The sequence below is a fragment of the Lepidothrix coronata genome, unplaced genomic scaffold, assembly GCF_001604755.1.
Source record: "Lepidothrix coronata isolate B3197 unplaced genomic scaffold, Lepidothrix_coronata-1.0 Scaffold150, whole genome shotgun sequence".
Lineage (NCBI taxonomy): Eukaryota > Metazoa > Chordata > Aves > Passeriformes > Pipridae > Lepidothrix > Lepidothrix coronata.
The window spans coordinates 896,478-915,019 of NW_016690330.1; the positions used below are offsets into that span (position 1 = coordinate 896,478).

The following is an 18,542-nucleotide window of genomic DNA, read 5'->3' on the forward strand; positions in this document are numbered from 1 at the left end:
TTTTGATTATCCCAAAATAACAGGTACTGAAATTTTAGGGTAAACCAGTCTTGTTGTATTGGATCAGTCCAGACATCTTAACAGAAAAAAGGCTTCTGCATAACTGTGAGATCCCAGATCTACATGGTACAGAAGGAATTCTACTAGTGAAACTCAGTATATTTTAGCAGACCATTATGGTTTAGTCTGAAGTTCTCCTTTCTGCAATACAGTCTATGTAATCAGACCTCTGTCCTCCTGCAGATTGCTTTCCCCTTCTTGTTTTATGTATCACACTATATAAAACACCCATTAGATCAGAGACTAAGGTTAGGATCCTATTTCATTTGAAATAACTGGGCAGCAGCATAATAAGCTACCAAAAACTTGTACCTGAACTGCTGAAACCCATGAAACCAGTGCAATAACCTAGAGTGATCGGGGTTAAGTCCTAGGAGGTAACCCTGCCTTTCTTTCTCGGGCAGAGTTTTCAGATTTTAGTAAGAATTTTACCACAGTAAGAACCTCAGTATGAAATCTGGAATTAAGTCAAGAAAAGATATGAATTATTTTCAAGTCAGTACCATTGAAATAAACTATAAGAAAAAGGATTAAGCATTAATTTGAAATAATGAAAGGAGTTCTTTCAGAATTTAGAGGAGATTTGGACCTCCTCCCATGCAGTGAGTAAACCGTTTCTGCAGAGTGAACTTTCCAGCAAATAAATGAAATTAAATGTAACACACTGCTGACAGTCGTATTTTGGTTTTCTGCCTGTTCTATGATTACAAAGGTAGAGTTTCTTGAAAATGTCAAAGTCCTAAATTACTCAATTTTCTATGTACCCATGAATACATATATATATATATGAGATTAATAATTATTTATTGGAATGACTATTAGGAATTCTTATTACTCTTAGGCATAGTTATGTGAAAGAATTTAAAAGTGAATGAAGAAAAATTACTTAACTAATTTTGTAATTTGTCCCAGGATGAAGTTTAGGCATACAGTTAAAAATGTTTATTTTGAGACATATTTGAGGCTGAAAAAGTTACACTCATAAGTCCTTTTCCGTTTTCCTTCACAAATAAGGTGCATTGTAAGCTGCTCACATCTGAACTTAAAAAACTGAAAGTTTTAAGAGCTTTCTCTTAAGGCAGGCAGGGAATAGTGTATATTATATATAAAATAGGAAGACAGAAACCCTGGATGTGATTTAGTGCCCACCAGTAATTTGTACACATTTTGAAAATATATGACAGCTCTCTCAGGCACTTTATATTTAAAACAGAATTGTTTTCTGAAGATGCTTTGTTTTTTTGTCATTGTTTTCTGTTCCATTCATTCATTTTTCAGCATTAGAGACCACACATACTGGGCATACTTCTGGTCTCATTCTCACCCACGAAATTCTGACTTCAGTAGAGTTGTATGGGTGTAAATTAGACTAGGACTTGGCAGGAAAAAGCTTGTGATTATATTTGGCAGAGACAGCAGGCTGCAACTTTATTAACATAATTAACAGCTACAAACACACCCAACAGGCCAAAGTAATCTAGTGACGGAGGAGAGAAGGTCTTAGTAGGGAAAGGATCCTTTGCGCTCTCTTTTGGTGTTCTGCTTCTTGATCCTGAGTTCCTACTAGGGCTTGGCGAGCACTCAGTTGAGCTGTAATTCAAATTCATCGGCTCCTGCAAGACACCTTGAACAGACTTTTGCTGATGAGTCTATAGGAACTGTCAGCAGTACGGAGATTACTTCAGAGGTGTGATGGTTGAATCGAACTTTACTTTCTGATGTTTTGCTTTTTGAATTAAATTGTTGGACAAGATTAATTGCATGCAGTAAGAGATTTAAATGAATGGCTTTATAAAGCATTAAAGTTCTAAGTATGTCACATGGGAAAAAAGCTGTAAGGTTTAAATGAATAAATGTATTTAATGCATAAAATGTCTAGGCTAATTTTTTAATTCCTTTACTAACATCTTTTATTGAAAAACCATACTTTATTCATCCATCTTAGTTATACTGCTGTGGTTGTGGTAATTTAATATTCCTGCTCTTTGCTAATCTTCTGGTTCAACAGAAGTAAACAATAGGTTTCATAAATTAAAAATACGCTCTTCAGAACATGCTTCTAAAGATAAAAAACAAGGCTGTAAACATTTATGACTGAAACAAACTAGATTGTTCAAATACTGCCATGATGTATCATGTATATCAATATGGCACTGATATCAGTTAGAATGCAAACAAGGTTTTAAATGATGTGCCCCTTCATTTCAGCTGGAGAATCCGCTTTACACCATCTGCCTATCAGATGGTTAGGAACCAGGACTGCGTATTAATGCCACATGTTCGATTTTCATTCCTCTTGTAATGGTTAGATTCATATTGCTAATAGCTGTGCGTGAGCACTGTCGATGAAATTTGTGTGACGATGGAGTGATGAGATATTTATAAAGTGCCTGTCTCACTGCATAATCAGCAGGAAGAATGCCAGACATAAACAACTTATCAATTTCAGAATATTAATGACAACTATCATTGACTTTAATTCATTGAATGTTTTGGCCTGGATACATTTTAACTGTTCAAATAAATATTTGTGAAGAATAAAAAAATACCTAAGTGGTTGCTTGATGTGATCCTTACTTCTTTGATTTCAGTTGCCTTTCTGGGTCCCATCTGATTATCTCATTTATGAAGATAAAATTTCTGAAGTGTAGAGAAGTGTGCACCTTGGAAATCCCTTGGTTACTTTTTGTAGAGTAAAGTGATATTAAATAATGTTTAGGTCAAAAGGCTTTTTCAAACAATAAATTAAAAAAAAATCCCAAGTATTTACTTAGGTATATACCATACTAGAACTTTAAAGTTTAGTGTTTTAAAATATGCATATAGATACATAGTAGCATGTTAACTTTTATTTATAATATGTTTATCTGCCTGTACTAATGAGATAAGAAAGATAAGTCAGGCTCTGTGATGAAGTCTTGTCTTGCACCATACCCCAGTGTACCACAGTGCACCAGTGGCTCTGATAACTGGCTTAGACCTTCCTTGCCACTTGCTTTGCTGTATAAGGACAGGCAGGTGATGGGAAAAAGTAGCAGTAAAGGAGAAACTGCTGTAGGCTGGAAGGGCTGTGAGGAACAACATTAGGCTAAAATTCTGAGGATTATTCCTTACTCACGTTTCCCCCTTGCTTACACCGATGCGTATATGAGACATGCATTTCAGATTCCCATAGTTTAAATTAATTTCTGTATAGCAAAGTAATCATTTCGATCACTTCTGAGGCTATGTGAGAGAAGCCATGAAATTAGTCATTTAATTTCTGCTTTTTTAAAGTATCATTTATTATGGCAAGCTTTATCTTGCAAAAATTGTACTACAGAACTATGCAATTTGTATTTTAGTTTCTCAGTCCCTATCCAAAGTGAAGCATTATGGCCTGTTTTGTTGAGAAGCACCAAAGCATACTTTTTTTGCAAATTTTGTAGCAAAAGAGAGTTTATATTTTAGGAGTTCTGCATGCAGGTCATTATCCCAGTGAAATATAATAATTACAGGTGGGCTTACAAGTCCTATGTTCAGCATCTGTTTAATATGTAATTTACCCCAATACTTGGAATCACTTAAAAACTGCTGGCCTAGAAGTATAGTTGCAACCAAAAGCTCGAGGCCTGCTGTTGTATTCATTGAATATAATATTCCTCCAAAGGATTGTTCTTTAAAAATGCTAGTTTTAGCTTGTCAGTGATGTATACATATATTAAAAAAGGAAGTATAGGTTATTGTGTTGTTTAATGAACACAGGATGCAAACCAGAGTTCAGAGGTGCACCATCCCTTTTTCTGTGGCCAAATTTAGGGACTGTAACCAAATTTGTGTAATGTATAGCTTCATATCCTTCCTCTAAGGTAAAAATATCATTGGAAGCAATCCATGTTATTGTCAATACCTTCTTAAGATCAGAACATGCACAATTTGTACTAGTAGCAGAAGCTAAAATAAAAGTAAACCCTCATATTTATCCACCTTCTCATTTGACTTTTGGCTTTTGATACATCTTCTATCTGAAACAGCAGTTTTCTAAATAATACTTATTTGGTAATTCTTGTTGCACTTGGAGGTGTTAGAAGTCGGCCTGTGAGGAGGGTCAGGAAGCTGGAACTGTTTGCTGAACTTTATGTGGTCATACAAAGAAATAAGGGAATACAAACTTGTATCAAGCTGCGATATATTCAAAAGCATCTCTTCTGCTACCTCATTGATCTCCTGTTGTCCGTTCACCTTCTGCCTTCTCCCAACTAGAATTTGCCTTCTGTCCCTCCCCATCGCTAGCCAAAACCATGGCAATAGCGAACTTGTTTTCCATGTAAGGAGTCAAAGGAGACAGGAGACCCTGGGAAGCAATGGTAGTAGCAATATTTATCTCAGCAGCCTGGAGATATTTGCTTTTTTGGTCTTTCCTGCTAAATTGCACTCCTCCTATGCTAGACAGCAGCCTTGGCCCACTAGAATAGTAAATTGTGGAGTTAATTCCTCTTGAGATCCATAAGACACTTCACACATCTCAGAGTAGCTAAAAATCAGACACCTTTAAACTAATTGCAGTGGGTTTTTTGAGCCTTCTCCGTGGTCAGGTCAAGAATCTTGATTCAGAATGACTGAGGGTCTGTTCTTCTCTTGTGGCATCACATGCTGAGGACTGAGATTGCATTATTCCATTAAACTTACCTGCTTTCATGCCTTCTCTTTTATTTCTTAAATTTAGTTCTCTTTCATTTCCATCTCCACCCCCTGCATCAATTGGGTGGGGGAGGCAGCTCTTGTAAAGTTTTGACATTGACTTCTCTCTGCTGGCACCCAGGATGGGGGACATGGATCTGAGTGGGTAGCAGCAGCGTTTGGGGACCACAGAAGAATTACCCTGCCTTAGGGAAGAGGGCAAAAAATTATGCTTGTGACTTTGATTAAAGGGTGCATCTAATTTTGAGTTATGAAGGCATTACTGGACCATTTCTCTAACTGCTAGTGACAGAGAGAAACTTTCCTGGTTTTGTTTAACATTCTTGTAAATGACTGGATGGCAGAAATTTGGTTTAGTAGGAAGAGCACTTTGGTTGCCCGCAGGTGGCTTTGGAATTGGGATTAAATGGGTTTAATAATTCCTCTTATTGATAAATACCTTAGATTTATGATTACCCTAGATTTATAATTTGAATTAATTCTTCATTTGGTCATAGAAATAGATGCTGAGACAAATGATATGCAGTGGTTGGGGCTTCCATACTGTAACCATTAAATACCTTAATGCCTTCAAGTCTGAAAAAGATGCTTCCTAAGTGATTACATCTCCTTGCTGTTATATATGAATTGAGAAATGTCTGAGTTCTATCATCTGTTACTACTAAATAGAAAATATACCCATTTTTTCTGTTTTCTTTAGCATGTCAAACATTTGAGAGCTAAAAGTTTTTTTCCTAAGTACTGTTACCTAAATGTTCGCCTATTTATAGTCAGACACTCAGGACACCATTTTGAAGCTAAATTAGATTTTTGACTGCATGTGTTTGTAGCTGTAACTAGTTATGATTGTATTATGGATGCAGTTACTGGATACCAAGTTCAGGTTTAGATCGAAGTATAGCAGTAATTATCTAAATATGATGAGAAATATTTTACTTGAAAAAGTGGATAGCTTTCAAATCCAAGAAGAAGAATAATACTCTGCAGTGTTCTCTGTTCATTACATAACAAGCATGAAGAAAGAATAACAATCGTAGTCCCTATAATGAAGAATAATAGAATAATGTATATTAAAGTTTTTCCTTCTTCTTTGCAGGTCTGACAGCAGCAGCTGCAGCAGCAGCAGCTGCCACCAATGCTGCAATAGCAGAAGCAATGAAAGTGAAAAAAATTAAATTGGAAGCTATGTCCAACTATCATGCGAATAATAACCAGCATGGAGCAGACTCTGAGAATGGAGATCTGAATTCAAGTGTTGGTAAGTTTCAGACACAGCATTATTATATGTTCCATAATACCCAGATATTTTATTAAAACAGTGGTCTTTCTGAACTACCTTCTGAAGTCCTTGATTTGGTGTAAAAAGTTGCATATTTATTTTCCTTTTCGTAATGTTTTTAGTTGTATTTTGTATCTGACCTTTACAGCAGCGTTCAGCGTTGTTGTTGCTATTACAAAAACATTCTTTTCTTTGCAGGCTACTTTTGCAGACTCCAGTTAATATTTTCCATGAAAGAAAGTGGTTTGATTGCTTAGAGTTCATTTTTCAAAGTACAGGTGGAGTGACAGATGATGGTGTCAAAGTGAAATTTAACAATGTCTCCTGCTCAGTGTGTTGGGTATCGACTTTAGGTAATTCAGAACACAAGCTTGAAAGCAAAATATTTCATACTTTCATGTACCCTGTGACAAAAGGAAAACATACATACACAATAAATTTTGCCGTGCTTTGCAGTTCCTATCATATTTTATTTTAATATACACATTCTTAAAATGTAGTTAACAGGTTTTTCCATTTCTTAAGCAGCCATCAGCAACTCTTGTTCTTTTTCAAAAAAGAATTGTTTCAGTATACTTTATGAATTTGTTTGGACAATTTGTTTTGCTAAAGCATACTTCAAAGCTAGGATAACTTTTTGTTGTTGTTGATTAAATCTTTAATCATCTGTGTGTGTCTGCTGTAAAATGTTTTGTTATGCCATTTCATTGTATTGGCTCCTTTTATCATGTTGAGACAGTATTAACTCAGCAACAGAAATTCAATGACAGAAAGGTACATTCAGAAGACTGGTGTATACTGGAATAAAATGTCTTCAGATAGGCTTTTTTGCTTTTATTTTGGCCCTTTGTCTAGTTTGGGTTTTTTTTTCAGTTTTTCATCTCCTAAATACATTTGAAATGAATCTTAGAGAGTTATGTACTAGCCTTAACATAAATAAATATGTGTTTGTGAACGATGTTTCTGCACAGTTCAGTAGACATCAGTAGGGTATTATTTAGAAATAATATGAATAGCAGTTCAGAGAACAGGTTCACCTAGGCACATGCTATTGTAAATAGCAACAATATATATGCATTGCTGCATAAGGAGATGACATGATTGGTTTTGTTTTCCTTTTAAATAAAAGCTTAAAAATGCCTCTGTGATGGTGAAGAAAATAGTCTTAAATTGTGTGTAAGTACTCGGATAGCAACGGGGATAGTTACTTGAATATTAGGGGAAAGATTGTCCTCTTAGAGAGAAGACAAGAGAGGGTACAGAGGAGGTATCTTAGAAATGCGGGAGGAGGAGATAGGTACAAATGAAGTGCAAGGACCAGGCGGCCCCCAGCGTGCTGGGAGAAGAGGGAAGCAATGAGAAAGAGTGGAAAGTCTAAATGCAAACTGGGAAGATAAAGAATGTGTACTAGAACTAGAAGCTAGTTTAGGTTTTCAGACATAGATGAATGCATTATGTGAAATAAAATGTTCAAATACTGGCTTATAGAACTGTTATTCTGTTTGGCAGTTCTAGGGACAAACCACATGTGAATCCATGGAAATGGAAAAGTTAACAGGTAATCAACAACTAACCATGCAGAGTAGTTGAAGGAGAGTGGATGGAGGGAATATGTGAACTCCTTTGAATGAAAAGGAAAAAAAATCTATTTTGAAATCATTATTTGAGGCATAATTTAGATAACTAATATGCTTTTACACAGCTTAATCATTTCCTGTTTAAGAAAATCCATTCTAGCTATTTTAGTCAGAGAAAGTTAGCAAAGTAAGATTATTTATTGTCAATGTCAAAATTTCCTCTCAGCCCCTTAACTTACTTGTTAGCTTCAGTTAATTTCTCAATTTAACTGAATGAAGAATTGAATGAATTTCGTTCAGAAAAAAATGGCTCTTCTGAGTAGAGTGCAAAGCTTTCCAGTTGTCTCCATTCTATGAGGAATGGGTCTGGCAATACGCTTTGCTTGTCTGTTTCCAGTCTTGAGCTATACCCTTCGTGTGGAGAATTTCTCAAAAATGGTTTGGTTTTGTTTCTTTTATAGTCAACCCTATCTAGTATCCAGTGTTGGTTATACATATGGAATCATAGAAGTGATTCCTGCTGCTACTACTACCAGGGTATTATTTGGTTCAGGAAGAGTTAAGTCTTTGTGTATTAGTTGCATTTTTAAAAATTAGCATACTGTATTATCTTGACAAGAACTCATATTTCAAAGGTGTTGCTTTGTAGTAGGTGTGTGCTCTTTTTCTTCTGCATTTTTTTCAGATGCTTATTTATGTCTTTTCAAATAAATATTATCAGGTCCACATACTATTAATGTTTTAAATAATGACTTGTTAGGCAGGAATATGAAATATTACATTACTGAATGTTGCCAGGAGGAAAGAATAAAACGAAAGGAAATAACCTCGTTTTGGTTTATATTTTAAATTATGTTATGTGCCTGACCAAACTGAAAAGGAGCAAACAAACAATCCAACCAGGCTAAAAGCTTAACTGATACATCTTAGCCCATATGTAGCAGGCATTATGGTGTGCATGGATCCATCCTATCTTGTTCTTAGGCTGCTCCAATGCCTATGTAAGAGCAGATAAATAAGATAAGGACTCTGGAGTTCATTTTTCAGGTTTAATTTGAATTGTCTTGCTTTTTGGTTTTATTCAAATGTTTAATGTGAATTGTTTTTTGTGGACTACCATTGTATAATTATACAGAGCACTACACAAATTTATTAACTTGGTCCTTTGAAGCAATGACCAGAAGGTTAGTGAATGAAGGGAGTTAAAGGAAGCCAATGATACTAATAAGTAATTATTTTATATCCCTCAGTTTTGTTGGTAACCTTGAGCTTGCATCCTCCCATCAGAATTATCATTTTAGAAGTGTGAAAAAAATGAAAGAAAAAAAAAAGAAATTACAGAGGAATCAGGGTGAGGTATTAGCACACTGAGTAAAATATATGGCTGCAACGCCTTTCTCCCCCATCCACAATCAATTGGATTCTTTTAGTTTAATATTTACTTGCTAAGATGAGATGCTAGTCTGCATGGTGATAAACAGTCTGCTACTGGCATCTGAAGGTGACCTGTCAGTTCATATGGACAAATCTGCTGCTTACTGAAATGTACAAAATAAATCATTAAAGCAGGCAGGTGCTCATTCCCAGATTTAAATCACCATAGATTTATGATTTGAATTAATGCTTCATTTGGTCATAGAAATAGATGCTGAGACAAATGATATGCAGTGGTTGGGGCTTCCATACTGTAGCCATCCTAATATTGATTACTGAGATGTCTTTGCAATCTCTTGTTTATATCAAGTACTGTCTTGTGACAGCTTGGCTGATATGAGCTACATTACAGATAAGAAGGAAAAATGTCCCGGGTTCTTTTTAGTGGCAATTCTACATACAACATACAGGGTAGATAAATTATTGGAGTTTTCTTTAAAAAATGAATTCCATAGGGCAGCAAACAAAAAAGAAAGATTATGCTGTTATTGAGTGCTTGGTTTTGGTTTTTTAAAAATAAATAATTGCAGAATTAAAAGAAAGAGAGCGACAAGGTCAAACTTAAAATTTCATTTAAGAGGTTCTACTCTTTGTCATATTAACATCTTAGTATGGTATTAGGATCAGTTGTATGTTTACCGTCTGATGCTCTGAAGCCATGCATAGGTAAAGCAGCTAAATTATTTCCTTGCTGCTTAAGTACTTACTGCCCTGCTATCATACTTCATTAACCTGCTACAGCAAAAGATAGAAGCCTTTGAAAATAAATACCTTTAAAGCTATTTCTGTGAGCTAGGCTTTGCTATCTATAACTTGGTAGGAAGTTAACAACAGTCCATATATTTTTACTTCACAAAGATTTTATATAATGAAAACACTATGCACACACTGTAGGGAATACTCAAAGGATTTGTTAAGACCTTTGCCACTTGCTAAAATATGACTCATAAAACTTGTAAACAACTATCAACAATAGTAAATTACTTGCTTAGTAGGAAATGAGTTCATATCTATTCAAAATATGATCTCAAAACAGATGTCCCAAGAAAATGTCATTGTTTAAACTACATTCATACAAAAAAAATTGCTATTATTTCTTTAAGGAAGTGAAGCAATCAAGAAGACTTTGGTGTTCTCAGTTTCTAAACACAGTTAGGAAATACAAGGCAACATTTTACACTTGGCTAGCATGTTAATCCATAAACAACCACAAAATGTGTTGAAAATTAAGAGGTTTTCTTGGCATGTTAGGTTTCCTCTTCATATGCATTATCTTGCAATATTTAAAATTATGAGACAAACACAAGGCTTCCTGTGATGTGTAGTTCAAAAGTAATGATTGCTTGTATACTATTCTTTTTTTTTCATCCAGAATCAGAGATAAAATGATTTAGGTGAAATTATTTTTCTCCAGTGACCTTGTCCAATAATAGAACAGTACAAAATGCAGTAATTTCCTTTTTCTAAACACACGTGTCTACTTTGAAGGAAAGAATTACTTTTACGGTTTCAGGAAAAAGTCTTGGAGACCTTGAAAAAGCAAATAAAAGGAAACAGAGAATGCAGGCCACTGAGCACAGCTCTGCAGTTGCACATCTGATTCTCTGCCTTGGCAATGTTAATGAACCTCAAATCCTCCCTATAATTAGATGAGGGAATTGCTTATATTTTCAAACAGATGATGCTGCTATAATGAAACGATTGACAGGGAACTTAAGAGTGTCTACAGTAGTCATTTGGTTTCCGGGTTTTGGGTTGGTTTTTTTTTTTTTTTTTTTTGTTTTTTTTTTTTTTTTTTGTCTTTTTGGTTTGGTTTGGTTTGGTTTTTTTGTTTGGTTGGTTATTATTTTTTTTTAACGTAAAAGAAGATTGGCTGTAGATACAAGTCCTGAGAGAGGTAGCAATTTACACAGAAAGCTATGACAGGTGTCTTTGCATAGCATGGAAATAAAATGGAAGACAGAGGAATGATGGGCAGGTATGGCAATTTTGGGGAGGGGGTGTCCTGTGCTTATTCTGCTTGGGTTCTTTAAAAGGGGCCGAGACTCAAGAGATGGATCCGGATTGAGTGCACAGCTGTAACTGCTGATGAGCTAATTGCTCCTTATCTCTCAGCCCCATTCATCTTCATTTTTTACCAATTACTGAGAATTATCTGTGTTCTCAGTTGGATATGAGAGTTAATCCTTTTTGGTTAAGCTGGCAGTACTGTGAGCAGATTCCAAATCATAGGGTGAAAAAGCCAGAGCACGCTTGTTCTCAAACTCTCTCCAGTTCGATGACGGTATCACTAGTTCATAAGAATTTTTCTATTGTTTAACAGATTAAACACTGACTTTTTTTTTTTTACTTTCATATTATTATTAATATATGTATTTCTCTTAATATAGGCTCAATATGTATATTCCTCGGTGGACAGATATGTTCCCTTTCTGAAAGTATTCACTCACTTGCAAAAATGAAAATAAGATAAACATTAACTTCAGACCAGAAAGATTCTTTGCAGTATGTCAGTGTTTATTGTATGATACATAGCACTTCTTTTAACGACAAGACTGTGCATGCAACTTTGACACCATGGGACATAAGACAAATGCTTGTCAGTGACATATATCTACTTTTGTAAATTTGTTTGAGATCTGTGGATGAAAAGTGCTTGTCTAGGTGCTTGCAAAGGCATAATCATACAGCCTTAAGGACAAATGTGCTATGTTGAGCACATCATATTTCAAACTAAAGGAATGCTTTTATAAAACTGTGGTTTGGGAACACACAGAAGACTAGAAGCAGTTCATTTAGTAATAATCAGGTCGCTAAACTTTTTTCTAGAATTTTACTTTTCATAGGTGAAAAAAAGTCGAATTTTATGCCTACAATGTAATGTTTGTCTGTCAACCAAGCATATAATTTCTCCATATCTGGTTCCCTAGCTTTTGATTGTGATAGTTAATTTGCTAAAAAAAGCAACAAATTCGTTGTTATGATCTGAACATCAGTTAGTAAATTAAGGGAATTATTAGCAAAGATTCAGCATTTAGTGTTGGAAGGTCAGTTGTAACAGGTCCCGCATCTAGATTAAATCCTCACTGTGAAGTTCGCTGAAACAAATGTAGACATTTGCATGTGAGTCACCTTCGACTCAACATGCAGCTATAGGCAGTTGTAGGGGTGATCCATCTCCTCATAAAGTAGTTGGCAAAAGTAGATCAGATAAAGGGCATCTTACAAGTGCTTAGTCATGCAACTACTGAGTTGTAGTTATGTAAGAAAAGTAAATGAATGAATCTCACTCTCAATGTGTGCAATTAATATTTCCTGGAAGAAGATTTAGAGGAGTTAACAGATCTTTTCCAAGACAGTGATACAGTAATGGCAAAATAGTGTCTGAGACACAGGGAAATGGAAAAGAAAAAGAAATAAATCTACTCTTTAGAGACAGCAGGTGAGAAGTTTAGCTATTCACGCAGAAAACTATTTAGATATAAATATACTCACGTTTATTCTATCGTATAGGTATATTGCTTCTGAAAAGGGTGATTTTACTTACATGAAGTATACAAAAGAAAAGGCTTCTAAAACTGCAGAAGCAGAAGGTTCGTATGTGACATTTGTGCTGTGGGCTTGCTATGAAGCTTATCAAGTTCATGGAAAAATCTAAAGTGATAAGTCTATCTTGTCAGCAAGATAACAAAAAAGGCTATTTATATTGTTTGAACACATTTATTTTATTTCCTGTTCCATGCAAGATAATCCTAATTGGATAAATAGTTGGATAATTTAATCTTCAGTGTGATTTTTTCCAAAATGCGTACTTTATTGTTATGACCATTTTCCTTTTCAGTACTGCCTTGTATGAAACTAATGAAATGGTTAAGCTTTTATTCAGTTTTGTTTCATTGTTACTTTTTATCTGTATTAAATATACTAAAACATAATATTGTGGATGTGCTATATTAAGAAATATAAGCTTAGTACACAGCTTACTTTGTTAAGTAGTTATGGTAGTCTGTAGGGTCATCTTTCATAAATATTGTCTAGAAGCTACATTTTTAAAAGAAAACATTAAACTTTATGATTATTAGTCCAATTTTAGAAAATAATGGCTATGGTGGAATATATAACAAATTAACATATCTCACATGTGAATTGAATTATCATCATGAAAGCATGTGTCTTTTCTGTGTTACAGACATTTAAATATGCTGTATTATGCATAAAAATATTTTCTCTATAGTTATAGAGATAGTAAAGAAATAGAGAATACTTTTCATTCATCTTCAGAACAAGTGAGTAAAAAGACCCTGATTTATTTTTGGAACAGAATTAAAATGTGCATCCTTTTCTGACTGGTGTGTATGTTTCACAGTGATGTGAACTAGGCAACATATCTTGGGTTTGGGTTTAAAGGTAACTTGATAAAGATAAGTCTTGTAGGGTTTTGTTTAATCAGGTTATCCTGGGGGCAAAGAAAGTGTGCTTTCTAGAGACTAAGGCTGTGTTTGCACCCATAAGATGCCTGCCTGTGTTCTGTGTTCAAAGGAGCATTTTCTGAGTTTCTCTAGGTAACGGGCAAAGACAACCATAGGGCCTAAGTCTGGCACCTACTATAAGAAATTTTCTTAAATTGAGTCTGTGCATGTAGAAAATTGCGTACTCTGGCAGTTCTTAAAAACGCCGTTTTATAGGTCTTTTCCCATCAGCAATGTCAGTGGGATCTACATGTAGATACATTGCCCTTGTCTCAGAGTTTGCATTCAAGTCTTAGAGCTTCAACTTTTTATGATCAGGAAATCCATTACACATCTAAGTGAATAAAGCAGATAAATGAGGGCCATATTGCTGCAAAAATCAGAATGGGAAATAACTGCCTCTTTTATATGGAAAGAAGTAATGTGTACAGAAGAGGGAGGGGACAAGCAAGGGGAAGATACAGTCCTCTGAAAAGGCAGTAGGCAGTTTATTGTAGAGGTCAAAGTTTCTTATTTCTTTTAAGCTCCTCCTGTGATAATAGAGGTAAGGCACTGAGCATGCTCTTAGGTTACATGTCAGATACAGACATCAAATTTTCCCTTTGCTTTTGGATCTTGACTGGCAGTCCAGTTTTTGTCTGAATATTCAAATACTAGAACCATGGGATTATGTACTTCCAAAGAAAACCAACTCTGCATAGTTTTTTTTGTAAAGTGTATTGACCATCTTCTTTTTGGCTATACTGGATAGGGCATTATTTGATGTTTTCAAAAATGGAGAATTGAGGCCATGCACAGGAAAAAAGTACTGTGAGACTTGTGTAACTTTTCTGTTCAAGCAAAGGAGGAAGCTCTACAGCCTCTTAAAATTCAGCTTTTGCACAGCCTCATGGGGTCTTTTCAGTTGCAGAAGCAATTTAGCCATTTCATTGAACCTATCCCTTTTTGCATTAAAACCGAAAGTGCCTGAAGTTGACACTCCTGTAAAGCGCAGCCCTGTGACTGCTGAGGTGAGAGGAGGCGGCTCTTGCACAAACGACCCTCTGGGTATCTTAATCGTGTATTAACTGATCAACATGCCTGAAAAAAGAAAGCTTAATAACATAAAATGCAACTGGCAGTACCTTGAAAAATCCATGTGCATTTTTGACAGTGAAGATGGAGACAATAGGAATACTTGATGGACCAGACAGGAGGGAACAGAAAGGATTTTAGCGTGGTTTTCCTTAACAGCAGGCCATAATCGACATGCAGACCCTTGCATTTATTCAGTGCTGAGAGAATTACTAGTTTGATAACGACTAGGAATGTTGTTATTAAAACAGTATGTGCAGTTCATTTTCAACAGTTTTGAATTAGAGTCTGCACTAATGAAACGGATACGGTTTCTTTCACAAAGGGCAGATCTGTTAGTTAATATAGCTGCAGCAGTGCCTTGTGGACCATGCCTTTAGCTCTATTTGTATTTCACAGCATGATAAGCAAAGAGTGTTGATTTTCAAGGATCCTGCTGATGAAAGGTAATGGCATTATTACATCTTTATCTCAAAAACAGAACTGCATGGTAAATGATTATTTTTTCTCCCCAACCCCTTTTTTTTTCTTTTTTTTTTGCTGTTGCACAAAGGATTTCTTGCTTAGAATCCTTTTTTTTTTTTTACTTCTTTGAGTCATTTTAGCCTTGGAAATGATATGTTATTATTTAATGTCTGCACAGCAAGCCTGAGAGCACCTAATAGCGAATGGATTGGAAGTGAAGTGCCTCCTGCTCACAGATATGGATCGGCTCAGTCACACGCTGTACCAGCTGTCATCTCAGCCATACTGCTGTGATTTAATTAGTCTGTTTATGTCCTTTCTAATAATATTTCCATCTCTATGAAAGGGCAAATGCGACAGGGACTTTTTTTCCTCTCTGGTTCTGCAGACTGAGGAATGTGGCCTACATCTGATACGCTGAAATGCAGGATTGAATCACTGTTCCTGTCACTTCAAGCTGTTGATAAATTGTTCAGCCAAGAAGTGTACTTACTTCCTTGGGGTCATTTGTGGGCTAGGGGCCTGTAATCTGCATAGGGTAGAACAAAAAAAAAAAAGAGAAAGACCACAGGTAGTGATTTTCTCATCAAGGGATCAAGGCACACTAGGGTGATGAGCTTTCCAAAATGTTTAAATTTTTATAATTGCTTATTAGGGTTTGAAGAAAAGGTTTCATTGTACTTTTAATCCTGTGACCATTTTGAGAACACTGTAGAGTGTACTGGGTCACCAATGTATTTTTAGAAATTAATGTTCTGTACAAAATGCATATGAAGTTATCATCTCGTAATAATTTTCTGCGTAATGATCAAAATGCTACCAATTAAAAAAAAAAGTCAGTATTTCACTGTGGCCTTTTTTGTCCCATACATTTCCATTGCATGACTTTTACAAAAAACACCTAAAATGCCTAGGAATATTTGTATAAAGATAAAACTGGGCAGGCTCTTGTCTTCACGTCAGGCCCCTGGGTATTCAAATTCACATCTACTTCTTTCTGGTCTTTCCCTCCCTGTCACTCTGAAAAAACTTCAATTAAATGACAATATTTGGTGCTTTTGTGACTGTTCCTAGCAATGGAGGTGATCATCTCCCATCTCTTTCCGGCTGATCAAAGGGAAGAAGGCAATCATTGCAATAAGAAAGAACGCTTTGGCATTTCCCAGCATGAGATTCTGTAGGCTGTTGCGAAGGAGGCAGGTATTTCAAGTAGGAGAGACCAGCTGTCCAGGGAGATGCCTGGGACGGCAGCAGGGAGAAGTAACCTCTTTTGATCTCTTCGCTGCTGCAAAATGTGAGTTTTTCTATGTTCATTTTGACTCTTTCTTGCTCTCTGATGTGCCTGTCAGTGACAGAATCTGTATACAACTGTCTCTTTAGAAGAAAAAAGCCCCATAGGACTTTTTTTTCTTCTTCTAGTTTTTTGGTGGTTTTTTTTGGTTTTTTGGGTTTTTTTTATGATGAAGAACTTTCATATGGATATGGAGCGCTGCAGACCTTGATGCTGCCTCTCCCACTGACTTCCATTGAAACTGAAGATCCAAACTGGAGACATTACATACCACAATGTCTGTCTATTTTGCTGTTGAGATACTTGTGAAAAATTTTCTCTAAGGAGATTTTAGAAAAGGCTTACTTCAAAAAGTACACAGATAATAGCCCTTTCCTTAACTTGTAATAATTTAGGTTTAGATTACATTTGAATGTTTTCTTATTTCTTTACCTATGCTACAGTAGGATTACAATTCCTATTCACAGAAAGAAAAATTGTACATTAAATTTAATTTTGCTTCACTTCAGAGTGAAGCTTGCTTTTTACAAGACACAAGAGGCCTTCTCCAAAATAGATTAGTTGTCAGTAGTTAGGCATGTTGAGCCATGATGTCATGTATAATTTTAAACAAAAAAAAAGTTTCTCTCTCACTGCAATTTTCCCCTTCCTGATAGTTAGAGCACCCATGTTTGTTAGTAACACTAGTCTCACATTTCATCTTCTCAGATTTCATAACACTGCCTCGTCTCAGCAATCAGAAGAGAGTGAATTGCCTGGATTAAGATATAAATGGATGAACTTTATTGTTAGACAGCTATGGAGGGATTTTAAAAAAAAAACAACACAAATATAAAACTTTCAGGTTGCAGTCTTGGATCAAGGGGACAAATGTTTAATATGCTTAATATTCTCAGTATTCTGTAGCTCATTTTTAGCTCAATACATAAACAGAACTGATTAAGTTATCTTGACAGAAATATTTTTATAATAGCAAACAAACTTAGCAGTAAGCATTTGACAGCATTATTTATTAATATGATAAATGAATTGTGAGATGTGTGATTGTGTGATGATGCATTCATTTAGTTGTTCCTTTTTTTCTTTTACTAATCTCTGTCATGTTGAATTTATAAATGGAACTGAGTGACCTTTAAAACTGTGATGGAAATGAAGAGATAAACAGAACTTGAAAGGACAAACCAATTAATATAAATGTGTTACACATAAAGAACTGATTTCAATCAATTGCTATCTGTGTAAACCTTTGGGCACTTAGCTGAATGAAATAGAGCAAACAGATTATGTGGCATAGGGACAAAACATACTCTTTAACTCTTCTATTATATAATAGAGATATCATCCAAAATGTACATAACGCAACAGGAAGATGAAGGTGTATGCTTAAGTGTGGTACAAAGTCCACTGAGAAGTTAAAATCCTTAAAAGATTATCTTTTTCTGATAATCAGAAAGCCCTGTTGATGGTATTCTTAATTTTTGATGAATATTTAAAGAAGCCTCTATTTAATTTGTTTACTCTTTCCAACACTTTTAATTGAACTTTTTAAACACTTAAGCAGTATACTTTTAAAATGTTCTAACCCAGGAATTTCTAAAAAACATATTCATTTCTTCTACAGTCATCTTGTAATGATGAAAACATTTATCACCCTGAAATTAATACAAATTTATCTTGGACATCCTTGTTTAAGAAAATTACAGCATATCTCTAATCTTTTTTTTTTTTTAAATTTTCTGAACAATGAACCTTTTGCTATGTACATTTTAAACTGCCTGCACATAGTATTCTCTTTACAGGCTTAATTAGAGAATATGATCAATGTAATATAAAGGTTTCAAAATACCGCCATTGATGCACAACAAGGGAAAGAAAAAAAAAATTAAAAAGTAATACAAGCTTGACATTTTAAAACACTTGCATTTGAAAGACTTTCAGTACTAATTGATTTTTAAAAGAGTTCTGTGGAAAAGTGAACTCAGAAATGTTTGGAAGTGCCTTGGCAGCATGCCAGAACATTTAGTACAAAGCATAGCTAGACAGTTTCTGAGGCCTTACTACAACTAAAAAGATATGTTCTTTGCCTTTCTTAATCTAATTTGGTATCCCAGCTGTACACTTACAGATTATGCTGGGTATTTTCAGTATCTTGTGGATATCTTTAAATAATCAGTTGGCACAAGGCATCAACTTCCCTGCTGTCACAAGCAGGG

General features: G+C 35.2%; 1 protein-coding gene across 7 annotated transcripts in view; it reads left to right on the plus strand.

Moving 5' to 3' along the window:
• The window catches only part of DACH1 (dachshund family transcription factor 1), a 357,269-nt gene that overhangs the window by 180,541 nt on the left and 158,186 nt on the right, over window positions 1-18,542 (plus strand). For all 7 annotated transcript variants that reach the window (XM_017828634.1, XM_017828631.1, XM_017828632.1 and 4 more), the window contains exon 3: window positions 5,837-5,998. In XM_017828634.1, coding sequence (XP_017684123.1) covers window positions 5,837-5,998 — 162 coding nt within the window. The remainder of the gene's footprint in view (window positions 1-5,836; window positions 5,999-18,542) is intronic.